The sequence below is a fragment of the Rhea pennata genome, chromosome 8 (assembly GCF_028389875.1).
Source record: "Rhea pennata isolate bPtePen1 chromosome 8, bPtePen1.pri, whole genome shotgun sequence".
NCBI lineage: Eukaryota > Metazoa > Chordata > Aves > Rheiformes > Rheidae > Rhea > Rhea pennata.
Window position 1 is genome coordinate 25,249,929 of NC_084670.1, and position 13,589 is coordinate 25,263,517.

Genomic DNA, 13,589 nt, shown 5'->3' on the forward strand with positions numbered 1-13,589 from the left:
CAGAGCTGTATTCTGCCAGAAAATGTCTAGTAGATTAGAAGGCAATCACTGAGAACCTCCACATCTTTTTAAATCAAGTTTTACTGCCAAAATTTTATTTTACACACAAGTAGTAAATGAATATAGTGTACATGTCAAACAAAATACAGAACTACATGAATATATGCATGTCTTTAACAATTGCTTCAGAAAATAAAACATCCTAAAGTTCTTTGTTTATTTCAATAGTTGACTTACCTTTTTTATAAGCAAAGAATATTTGAGGAGTGGCAGGAAAACAAGAAACAATGGTCATAATCTGAAATTGAGGAGGTTCTGATGAAACACAGGAGAAAAAAAATCTGCTATGAGAATGGCTAAGCATCAGAACAGGTTGTCCAGAAAAGCAATCTCTATCTTTGCAGGTTTTCAAGACCCAATTGGTAGAACCCCAAAGCCTCTTTGTCTGAATTCAATATTGACCCTGTCTGAACACATGGTTGGATTAGAGACCTCCTCAAGGTCCCTTCCAACCTGAATGATTCCATGAATTAAACAATCAGCAGCCAAATACAAGTAAATCAACCAGACTTTCCCTTCTGTCCCTTCTCCCAAATCTTATATTGGAAAATGCAATACTCTTTAATGATCATCTTTATAATGGTGCTGCATTACTGAAAACAATTAAGTGCACAGAATAGTATCAATGCTGTACATTTAAAGTCAAATCAAGAGCTTCTGCATAGTCCAACTTTCCCCTTGTTCAGCAATCATACATTTTTAATACCAAATGTGTAATGAGTAATAAATAAGTAATGGTACCAAAGATCTTTCTAGCCACTTTTTAAACAGATTTCCTATTCACACTGAGAAAAGGCATCACATGAGCACAGAATAGTGTCAAGATACTACTTATTTTCCAAGTTTCTATTAGCCCTGGTTGGGCTATGCCCTCAGCAGATGCCCCAAGGAAGGCACAGAATAAACATCTAGAAGGCGGAGAGGAAGCAGGGACTCCCAAAACACCTCTACACTATCTGGGGGACCCTGTCTGTCCAATTTGAGGCCTCTTTCTGTTACTAGGATGTAAACAAGAAACAAGTGAAACTATCAGGAAGAACGTAACTTACCTAATTTCTTTTTATTCCCTATTAAAAAAAAAAAAAAAAAAAAAAAAAAAAAACTACTAGACAAAAGTGGAAGGCCTTCATACATCATTAAGGCAGTTATGGAAGAACAAAATCAACGTTGGTAGGACACTATACAAACTGACTACAGAGAATAAAAGTAAACTTTGAAAACATTTTTAAAAGATTTTGCTTTGTTTTAACAGGCAACTGATACTCTAAAAGGAGGAGTTATTCTGAGGCAAATAAATAGTTATTAAATGTGTGTATATATACACAAACACACACACACTGAATTTGACATTCAGGTTATTATCCTACAGACCAAAACCCCAAACTTCTTAGCTTCTTAGAAAATTAACAGTACATCCTGTGCTTCTCAATCTCAATAGACCTTAAATACATAAAGAATGAGTAGTCAGAGGGCAGATAATCTGATCAACAGTGAGTCTGTTCAAACATATAATTTAAGTCTGAAAGTCTGTTACAACTGGAAAGGCAAACAGCACATCTGGATAGAAAATAATGCAGCACACTGTGAGCTTATCCAATTCAGCTTCAATTTAGGGCTGTAAGGATGTAGTATAGCACAGAGCTTAATTCTAGACCTACAGGACAAATAAACATTTGGTTCTTCCTAAGCAAGTACACAAGCTGTCTGCTTTCTAGCTGGCTTAACTGTATCTACACTATCTTGCAGTGTAATATAGTATATCTTCAGTTAAACAAGACAGGACAGCAAGTAAGAGAAATAGGTCTAACTGCTGGACAGTTAAAGAGCAGCACCGTGCTGAGCACTCACTTTAGATCTAGCCCGTGAAGCTCTTAAGTACATCCTTAACTGTAAGCAGAGGTAAACAAAACTGAACACGGCAAATATATAAAGAAATGAAGGGCAAGAATGTTGTATCTGAAGCTGTAGGAAACAGAAAATCAAGGAGCAACTGAAGGAATTTTGATTTAAAATACTTGGTGGAATAAGAGCTACTACAGCTCTGTAGTCCTAAAATAACATCAAATTGGTGGGACTGAATGTCTTAAACAAAAAAATTAGTAACTGAGTGGAGTTCATTCTTCAGAGCCTGAAACAGTTAAATCCCCAAGACTGTACTTTAGTCCTATCAATTTGGATACCTTGAAGGAAGGAAAGAAGTCAAAATGACACAGAGGTTAAAGTAGTCAAGATAAAAGATAAGAAAGAACATGCATAGTGAAGAGGAGTGGAATTTGTTATTACTTAAGGAAAAAAAAAAGCTCACACTGAGACATTCAGTAGGCAGCTGCAGGAAAGTGTCCAAAATAGAAAGGCTGTAGCCCTCGAACATACAGAGGCAAGTAAAATTGTCAGGTATGTTAGAAAAAAATTAAAGGAAGTTAGAAATAAAAATCAGATCTCTGAATCAACAGGTCTAATAAGACTATAGCTAGATTCCCAAGAAATATCTGGAGATGGGACTGTGGGGGAATCAAATCCGGGAAGGAAGTACCAGACTTTCGTGACAGGAAAGTGAAGGAAAGTGAAGGAAATGAAGAAAGACAGAACACTATATTAAAAGAATTGAAAAAGGAAGTAGTAATTCAGGAAAGGAGGAGTGACAGATACCCCAAAGATACAGAAATAAAGTAGGCAAACTAATACTTAAGAGGTAGAGAGGCCTACTTCAGAAATCCACACTGAGAAAGTAGAACAAAAATTTTTAAGTAGAAAGAAAGATCTTGTCATGTAACATTAGGTTTCATTTAAAGATAACTTCAAGTAAAGAATGGGTGGAGAACTAAAATGAAAGGCAAACCCAGAAGCAAGCTCAACAAGAAAAAACAAATGGGATAAAAGTGGTTTAAAAATCTGGAGGGAGAATTAAAACAGGTAAGGCATAGCTGACCCAAAGCTGCATTGCACTGACGTATTCTTCAAGAGTTATTCAGAAAGGCAGGAATGAGAATTCCAGAACTACAGGGAAAAAAAAAAAAAGGTCTGAGGAGAGAATGGAGACAGGGCAGTTCAAGAAGTGACCAAAGAAACCACATACAGAGAAGAGGATAGAGATGAAAATAAAGACCAGGAAGTCAGAAGAAGTGAGGCCAATGAAGGAAGAAGGCAGCTGAGAAGAGTAAAGGAGTCAGAAAGGTTAATAGACTGGAGATCCCAAAAGGAGTGAGTGACAGGATGGAGGAGAGAGAAAGACAGATATGCTGAAAGAGAGCAGGCAGTGATCAGAGAGAAGGAATTTAGAAATGAGAGATAATAAAGAGAACAGTATTTAGTAAAGACAAGGTCATGGAAGTGACTGAGGCAGCAAGAAAGTCTGTCTAAAGCTAGAAATCAAAGACGGTGGTTGGAGAGTGAAGGACAACAGAACTGAGTAGCTATCAGAACAAGAAAACAGGGTTACTCGTGATGAACAGAATTTGAGAAGGTAGAAATGTGCAGAGTTTAACAAAGTCCTGAAGAAAGAAACAGTAGTCAGAAATACAAACTAATGGTCATTAGGAAAAGGCCATGTGAAGGAAAACCAGACAGAGGACTGCAAAGCAGGAGAACTGTGGAATAGACATCAGAAGGATGAAGAAGCACAGGCAACAGAACACAGGAATGATAGGTGTACAATAGTGAATATGAAAGGAAAGCAATTAAATAAAAAAGGTTCATGAAAATGTATAACGTTTGAAAAAAAATCCATGACTCAATGATATTTGGAAACAGAAGTAACAAATCATTGGGCATGGCCAATACCTGTATTTTCCACATCCTTGAAGTTGCTACTTTTACTGGATGACCTTGGCAGAAAGGTTTAGTTATTCATCCAGCCCAACCCACAGATCAAAACATCAACACTCACTTACTAGATGATCTAGGGGGACTGGAAAAAGCTTTGGACTGTTATAACAGAAAAGCTAGTGATTTGTACTCTGTTGTCCAGCACATTTACTTCCCAACTATATTAATTAATTAAAAATCTTTCCATGAATCAAGACCTAAAGGTCTTCACTGACTCTTCCTCACATCAGTCTCTAGCTCCTACAGCCATAAGTATCCACCACAGCACTCACCGCCAGCATCTGCATGCAGCCCATCTTGCTATGCAACAGCTAAGACAAACTGGGAGGATGGGTTGTTAAAAGAAACATCACTGCAGTTTTGGATCCTGTTCAGAGATACCCAAGAACCACTGGTGTAACAAGTCTGTCTTCTCTGTTTCCAAGCCTCTGTCAAGAATTTCACTCTTTATACCTTTCTTAATCATGAGCATGAATAAAACACCAGCCTTCGCCAACACTTCTAATACTGCTCTTCATCTTTCTGTGTATTGGCATGTTTTTAAAGTTTTTGCTCGTTACAAAAATAACACATACTTCTACTGCTTGCTCATAAAGTTGGTAGCTGGATCATCAGAATATACAGAAGAGGAAAAAATGCATTAGTCTGTGCTACTAAAACAGTAAAAGGCAAAAAGTCTAAGAAGTGAGCTGAGCAGAGTTCTTTATATATACACTCTATCAATTCTTATTTATTCACTACACATGAATAAAACAGGTTCACTAAGAATTACTAGAATTGCATAAAAAGCACAAGGTCACAAGTTCAGAGGACTTGGGCAGTAATGGGAAGGGGGTAGTTTTTATTATTATTATTTTTATGCTTTTCAGATTACTTTCATACTGTTTGAAAATAACTAGATTCTGGTTTTTAAATATTAGATACAAAAACTCTTGTGTTAACTGTTAACACATTTAACATAGCCTTTTTAAGATGTAATTTTTGATATATAGTATGAAAAAGTTTTTTTAAATGTACTTTCTTTTGTGACAGGCAATAAAACTCACCTATATTCAACTAATGGAAGCAGTAAACTGTCCACAAGATAGGTAGCATCTATTGTAACACACAGATCTGTAATAAGAAAAGTTTGAGAAAATATCATAGAAGCACTATCATTTTTACATTATATTTAATATCTGTACATTTTATTTCTATTAGGCTATTGCACAGCAGGGGAACCTTCAAGACTCAAGACAAAGGTTTTAGGCAATGTCATTCAAAGCACAAAGTTCATTATTTCATGAAGCAAGTTAACACTGTAACACTACTGAAATAAAGAGAAGCTGGTCAGACATTTAGGTTAGAAATGTAACATTCGTTTTAAAGAAAATAAACATGTAATGCCATAAGCTTAAAATAAATAGTGCCAAATGCTATCATCAACATATGAAAATCCAAATGGTGTTTTGTTAAAGAAAATATTTTATAAAATTATAGCAGAAATGGAAGTGTTATAACAGACATTATCATTTTCATATGTTACTAGGTAATTTGAGGGATAGATTTTACAATCCGCAGTTACATAAGTAGTTCTCTTAACCCTTACGTGGTACTCAATTACCAGGGCCAACACCAAAGTCATCTGTATCACTCAGAGTGGTTTTAAAATAGGAACAATCACTGCTTTAACTCAGCAAAAGATTAATCTTCAATATTAAAAAAAAAAAAAAAAAAACCCAGCACTGAGGTAAGTACATTGTTTGCTAACTCGTAACTCACCACGATGTCTACTCAAATTGCCCTTCCAAGAAGGGGGGTGGGGAGGGCCTATTCTTGATTTCTTCCAGAAAAAGAATGATAATACTTGATACATAAAGTGAGATGCAAACAATCTAGTTATTTGGGTTTTTCTCAGTGATTTTTTAAATATTCTGCTCCATTTCAGGAAAGAATAGCTTGAATACATGTGTATATTAACAGCTAATCCTGGAAGTCAAGCAAGTACTGCACTGGTGTCTTTTCCAATAAAAACCACTTCACATTATATGAACTATTACTAAAGAACATTACTGTCATTTTTTTTAAAATCAACGGTTGAAAAATGAATTTAAAAGAAGTTGCTAGACAAAAACCAAGGGATTAATCATGCCAAGTCTCTAAAATACTTCATTCCCATAAGTTGCCCTACTGAAGTCCTCAAAGAATAAATTCAGTATATACAGCAGCCAGAGGAAAAACTAATGATTCATTCTACAAAATTTTGAAACAAAAATACAAAAAAAAAAAAAACCCAAAAACAAAAAAAGGAGGAGAATCTGGTATATTCACTATTTTAGAATTTCTGTATTTCGCCAAGCAGAATTTCCTTACTTTTTATTAATAAAAAAAGACTAAGCTTGAAATTTGTCCATAAAACCCACAGTTGGATTTTTATTTTTTGAGCATTATGTCAAATCAAAAGAATTGGTCTAAGGTACAGATACATGGCTATATTTTGTTCATTATATAATATTATGTTGCCTTTACAATTAAAGTCACACAAAAAAATTGAGGGTACAGGAACTGACTGTATATAGAACCCTTATGCACTCATATATATTGTAGCTTTTCTTTAAATCAACCTCTTCTTACTTATATAAAGAAAAGATTTAACTGACCTTAACAGCTTATTAGCAGTTTAACTGGTAACAATCCTGCGTTCTGACAACTTTCTATATTCTTTAAAAATTTGTCTTGAAACTCAAGAAATTTCACAAACTCAATTTTAGCATATTAAGGGGAAAAAAGTGTCTTGTTCTTAACAATAAAAATATTACTTAAGTATATCAGTTTTTAACCAAAATATTCTGAACATTTTTCAATTAATAAAGCATTTGCAAGATATTTTGCATATATACACACACACATATATATATGTGTGTGTATATATGTGTGTGTGTGTGTGTGTGTGTGTGTGTGTATGTATGTATTTACTTCCCAAACGAAGGAGTGGCAACTTACTTTTAAAAGTAAAAGCTAAAATGTACTTGTGCTAAATATAAAACTACTTCTCAGAATAGATACAGTCTATAAAATCAGATATTCATTACAAATACACTTGTATTATTGTACATAAAATTCCAAAAGGTTTCTAGATTTAAAAAAAGCATTTTTAAATTTAAATACAACATTGTAAAGTCACTCAATTTTAAATACAAAAATCTACAGTGACATATACATAAATAGTTGGGAAGTTGTAACTTAAACATTGCATCTTTTAAATTGGATCTTCTCTTATATGCTAGCCTCAAAGGTTCCTTATTTGCTGCAAAAAGCACCTGTACAGCTTTAACACTTAACTGCGTAGATTCCTATTGCCACAGGACAGTGTTGCATGAGTCTATTGAAAATGATCAGACTGCAGAATCAATCAACACCTTATATTTCCCCTCCAAACCTCCAACAAACTTATGTGCACTACGCCACAGTAACAAAATGAAAAGGGATTTAACAAAAATGTCAGTGACCATTTTTCCCAGTAGCTCTCTTCCCATCACACTTAGCAAGTATAGAATATTCAGATCATCAGTCTCCTCTTATGTTGAGGACTGCAACTACAACTCAGTGTAAAATACAATAACCTTCTATAATTATTATGTCCTTTTTAGAACATAGATTAAAATAAATTTAATTGTGCTGATTCATGTTTTCCATAAGTTATTAAAAACGTGAGAGATTCAGAAATTTGTTTCTGAATAATAAGCCTAATATCCATACCATGTGCAAAAGTGCAACTATGTTTTATAACTAAGGTCCAACTAAATACAATTTTGTTATTAAAGAAAAATATACTTGAACTCACTTAAAATGGAAAATAGTGGTTCCTGGTAAAGTTATGCTTTACATATTTCAATCTGTTTTAAAACTGCAAGTTGGTATTAAAAAAAGCTTTATATATAAACTGGTTTACAATTCAAAGCACAACAATAAGCTTTGAATAATTACATTTCTGTAACACACAAAGAAAAAGGTGGGACGATCTATTTAAAGTACTTGAATATTTCTGTTCTTTTCTTCATGATCTGATGTCCACTCAGCTGCTCGCAGTGTGTGCATGCATACGTTTTGCTACATCATAGACATAGGTTATGTCTGGTCGCTTCTCCGGATCCGGGTTGATGCACATATTAACTAATTGTCGCAGCTAGAAGAGGAAAAGCACACATAAGAAAGCCAACAATCCTGTGAAGCAGTATTTGTGTATTCTCAAATTCAAATTAATAAGACTGGCAAGAATTAGCCAAACACAGCAATTCTGCATATACAGACACTCCCAACATCCTCAAAAAACATCATGCAGTTTTATACAAGCACGTATGCAACATACTCCTGTGATTTGTGTTGCTGTCTAGAAAAGCAGGTAAGGAAATTTGGGTTCTAATCTTTAGTAATATACACCTTCAGGCATGTATTCATTACAAACCATTTCCATGACAATACCTGTGTTTTATGCACAGCTACGACTTCAATCCCTAGCTTAGGTCTTTTCAGCCTAGAAAGCCAAAACGCACATGGAAAAGATAAATAGGGGCCGTTTATTTATTTTGTGCGAACACAAGAGCTAGCCAGCAACTAATGAAATTACTGTGTGACAGGGTCCAATGATTCCTCATATGATGTAATCTGCAGAACCTCCTGCTGCTGGAAGCTAAAAATGTAAAGAGACTCAAAAAGAAACTGGACAAATTAAGCACACTGAAGGCTGTTTAATATGAAGATTCCACCTCTGACTTAGGATATCCTCTGAACGTAAAACTGCTGGAACTTGGGAGAGTATTTTGGGGAAATATTGCATTATCTTGGCCCTATTCTTCCATCTGCCCACTATCAGAGACAGGATACTGGAGGAAATAGCCTTTAGTCTATGTTCCAGTATCTGTTCTTAGGATTAAGGCCTTTAATTTTTTTTCTTATTAGAAAGAAACACATAATTAACAAACACTGAAGAAAACCCCAACCTGGGAATCAACAATCAAAGTAGACTAGATAACTTTCTGGTGGAGTAGGCTTCACATCTATTTTACACCGTGCATATTTCCTAAGCACTTTACAACACGGAATACTTCCTACTTCACGGCTTATTAAAATATTTGCCACCTTTCTAAAGAGTAACTTACCAACTGTAAGAAGCTCTTCCTTTATGCTTTTTAAGAGCTTTGCTCAAGCCTCTTGGATGTCCTGACAGTATAAAAAACCTTGCAATCTACCCTTTTCTGGCAGGTGTCGAATTTGGTTCAGCATCCCTCCTGGTACTATTAGGTATGATTATTGAAAAAAAGCCGTAATTACTGCAACAAACAGAACAATCTCATCGCTAAGGCAAAACAGACTGCATATTCAAATTTGTCATCAGAGAGCTCACTTTCTGCTTTTTATTAAAAGATTAGCATGCATTTTAAGTTATAACTATACTCCTTTAGTTTTTCAGAAGATGAATTTAAACACACTGGAATAAGAAATTTGAAAGTTAAGGAGGGAACATTACACACCCACCAGTTAAAACTTGCACAAACATTCAAAATGGTATACAATGTGCAGGTTTTTCACATTTAACAATACAAAACTGTCACTACAATATTCTTCCTCTTTAGCAAGGAGTTTAGTATTATATTTCTGAAGACAGCAGTCAGATTGCTGGATTAGACAGATAAACAAATTAAATTGAAACAATCTGTAATAGACTTGCTATATGAATCTTAATTGTGGAGTTTTACAAAAATCGTATTGCTTCAGGCAGCGTAAACAAAAGACAGAAAAAACTATCAATTCTATATCATTTGGAAAAGCAAATACTAGAAATCATAAACTATTGTAAAAAAAAGAAAAACTGTTTTACTCTGCATATTTCTATTACATACAGGCAATCTTATAAAATTAGCAGGTGAGACACAGAAAGCAAGAAGCATATTACAGCAGCTTGCTGTGCAATAGCCCAGACTGCCTACATGGCAAACAGAAAAGACTGAAGAAATCAAAAAATCCCAATTCTGAAATGATACTCAAATAAACAAGCATTTTGTAAAGGGATGCCAAACAATTTATCCAAGGAATGTGACACCTAATCCTGCGAATAAGTATACATATATCTTCATCTACGAAGAGTGCCATCTGTTCAACAGAATAGCATACACTAAGTCTTAGAGACCTTGAAGGACAGAAACCACTAAATCTATCATTGAAGGAGAAGGAAATAGAATACTCCTCCCCTACTTTTTTTTTTTTTTTTTTTTTTTTTTTTTTTAATTAGCTGTATGTCAGTAACTTTACTGTAGCTAGTACAATAAAAGTAGATCTTCAAAAGATTTACCTGTGAAAAGCATAAGAGGCCCTGTTTACCTCCAATAGACTACTTTATGGCTTTTCAGTGCTGGCTCATGGGTGACTGGTTTTGTATTTCAAGCTGAACTTTTCCATCTAAAAATCAGTTTTAGCCTCAAACTGATTTAAAACATTAAACACGACTGTCTTTCCCCACAGTTGCTTTTGTTATCTGGGTTACAGCCTATTCAACTGAAAGCTTCCAAAATGGCAATGCAGATTCACTTCTTAGGAGGACACTACCAAAAAATGGCACCATTATTCAAGAAGTACACACAGGGCTTTAGGCCCCACTAACTCTTAAGTACATTTAAAGGGAAAAACATTTTTACTCTAACAAAAATGCATGTCACTCACTATTGTTTAGATAGAAGAAAGGATTTACGTGAGCACGTTAATAGTAAGGGACGATCACTGAATCAGCGTGCATGGAAATTCTTTTCTCAACATAACGCAAGAAGTGAGTTTAGTTACTGATGAACCTTCACTAATACTTTAAATTAATAAGCAGTACAACCACAGACCTCTTTTGGCTAACAGTATTTAAATGCTGGTTGCTGCTGACACTGCTAAATCTGTCCCTCCTCCCCCACTTATCCAGAATTTCTGCTGTAGGGCAAGAAAGCTCAGCTGATTCTACCCAAAACACTGGGCAACGATGGGGTAGATTCCTGAATAATTTCAAAATCTTGGAACAGGCTCAAAAGAGCCTTGTCATTTAACAATAAACCTTTGGGATAAACTGAAGTAATTTTTCTCTATGCAGGATGAAAACAACAATTACACAGGAACACAGAAATCTTTTAGGACCGAGACTGGGACCATCCTGGATGATAACACTTGATTACAGTACTATTTCTTTACCTCATACAGGAATATTCATTGCAATATGAATCAATTTCAATGAAATCTCTTTGCCAACCTCTCTAACACTGATACAATTACAGATGACCCAGAATAGACTGACAGTACCATGGGAAGCAGCACTGCAAGTCTGAAGTCAGACTACAGTTAGAGATGCAGTAATATTTTATTGTCTGGCATATGCTGGCCAATAGGCAGAACAGACTTGTAACTGAGCAGGAGGGACCTCCTGTTGCATCCCCAAGCTGTAAACTTCTTTGGCTGCTTATTGTTCTTAACCTCCTCTGTGCACTTCGCACAATGACTGTCTTTAGCCTGGAGCTTAGCCTGATACAGGAGCAGCGGGACACACTTTAACTTCAGCAGGTTTTTCAGCTATGAAATAAATAATTATCTCTCAAGTCAGGAGGAGGCGGGGGAGAAAGGCTAAAAACTGTGACAGGCAAGTGCTCTGCATTGTTAGCCAGCTGAAAAAGATGAAATTTTCATATAGAAAATTTTGAATGAGAAAATACATCTTACTCTGAATAGCAGATTTCCTTGAAGCCCTTTCTCAGTGCTGGCAGGAACACTGGCAAGCAACACTAATTCTAGACCTGCCGGCTCTTTCAGCTTTCGTATTGGGAGATGAGGTTGGCTATGGACTTGTAAGGAAAAGCACCTCCATCAGAGATGAAGTTCTTCAGTCTTCCCTATCACAAAAACATCACGATACTAATACCGGCTAATATGATTTTAAGAGTACTGACTGGAGGTAGGAATGGGAAGGGAGCTCCAACTTTAAACTTCCTGAAGGAGAGAGTTTTCAGTAAATGCTGCACACTCACTCTGAGTACCAGGGCTTCTTAAGGGATGTTCAAAAATTAAGACACCCACGGTTGTCAAATATTTGAAAATCATGGCTTGTCACTGTGGTGCTGAAGCAAGTATGTGGAACTGTAACAGTCAGTGTCTTAGAATATTAGGATTTCTGACCAAAGGTATAAATTTAATAAATGTATCCATCTGTCTGTTTTAAGCTGCATCTTTCTGTCACATTGTTGTGGAACAACACAAACATGATGCATTAATAAAAAGTTAGTCTTAGAGGGCCTTCAAAATTTCAAAATGATGTAATTTTAAATGTCACTCTTCTTAAAACTCCTTAAAATTTATTTATAGAAAGTTTCTCTAAAATGCAAGTCTTATTTTGTAATCAAAACATTTATCCAAAGATGCAGAGATCAATGCTCAGTGAAATTATTCTCTCAGTAAATTCATTGTTACAGAATATAAAGCGGGTTTTACTGTTCAGTGATCCCTGAACTTTACTGATCACTAAGTGTGCTTCCATCCTGGTTAAAGGTTTGATATATAAATTTCTAATACAGACAAAATGTTTAGGACATTGTTACATGACATGTAATGCCTGTCTGTTGGGTTTTTTTCCCAGCAGTTTAAAGTCAACACAGTATTTTTCGTACAAGTCAAAAAGCATGTTTTAGTGAAATAATTAATGAACATACCTGTATTTCATGTGTATTTAGTAGATACAAATCTTCATGTCAGAACAAAAAAATGTTATTATTACAGGACTAATCTTATATAAAATCCCGTTGATTATCCTGTCAAGTAACTACATCCACAGTTGCAAGTTCTATCACAGCTCTCATTAAGTTGTAAAACACATGCACGTTTTTGGAACAACTGATTTATCCGAATTACAAGAGTACCTGTCTGCTTGAAGAAAATGCAGTATGTGGTGCTATGCATCTGTTTTCAGGAATTAGAAACTATACAGAGGTAAGTAGAAGGTGGCATTTCTTTTCCCATCCAAACTCTAAGACCTTCTATCTGGGCCAGACTTTGGTATTTGTCCCTTGGCTGAGAAGCCGCATATCCAACTTCACACTTAGCTGCAGCAAAGTAGCCCTGCAGGCAGGCCAACTTCAACGAACCACTAGTGGTATCATCATTAAAATCCCGCTGAAGGTCACCATGGTAACCGCCTGCTGAGGCTTCACTGCTGCACTCGGCATCTCCTAATCAGCTACCATGTGAAATGCAAATTCAGACAGTCTGAAAATTAGTCAAGAAGAATAGAGGATGAGGATGCAGATATGTGAAATATTCATGCGCTTCATGGAAAAAGGAAGACAGCATGAATGACACAACAAAGAACGGCCCCTGACATTCTTGCTATCATTTTGCATTATTGTTCACACCCTACTGTATTTCTAGGCCTCTAGTTCTGAAGTTCGTTATATGAACTGCTATATTTATCGTCTACAATAAATAATAATTAAAAATGGCCAAGGTAAAAATGATTAAATGGTAAACTCAAGGAGATATATTGCACAAATTACACAATAGCATTTCATCCTTTGTAAAGTGACTGAATTACCTACGTCCAGTTTTTGATTCATAAAAGGGGAAAATCTGGCACTGTAAATACAACAGAACAAAATACTGGGCAATAATCTTTTATTAATAATCCAATCACTGTCTTTGAATGCAAAAAG

At 35.4% G+C, this 13,589-nt stretch overlaps 1 protein-coding gene across 3 annotated transcripts in view; it reads right to left on the reverse strand.

Annotated features, from left to right (window-relative positions):
- Positions 1 to 6,269: 6,269 nt before the first annotated feature.
- The window catches only part of NEK7 (NIMA related kinase 7), a 66,438-nt gene continuing 59,118 nt past the window's right edge, over positions 6,270 to 13,589 (reverse strand). For all 3 annotated transcript variants that reach the window (XM_062581802.1, XM_062581800.1, XM_062581801.1), the window contains one exon: positions 6,270 to 8,050. In XM_062581802.1, coding sequence (XP_062437786.1) covers positions 7,940 to 8,050 — 111 coding nt within the window. In that variant the 3' untranslated portion in view covers positions 6,270 to 7,939. The remainder of the gene's footprint in view (positions 8,051 to 13,589) is intronic.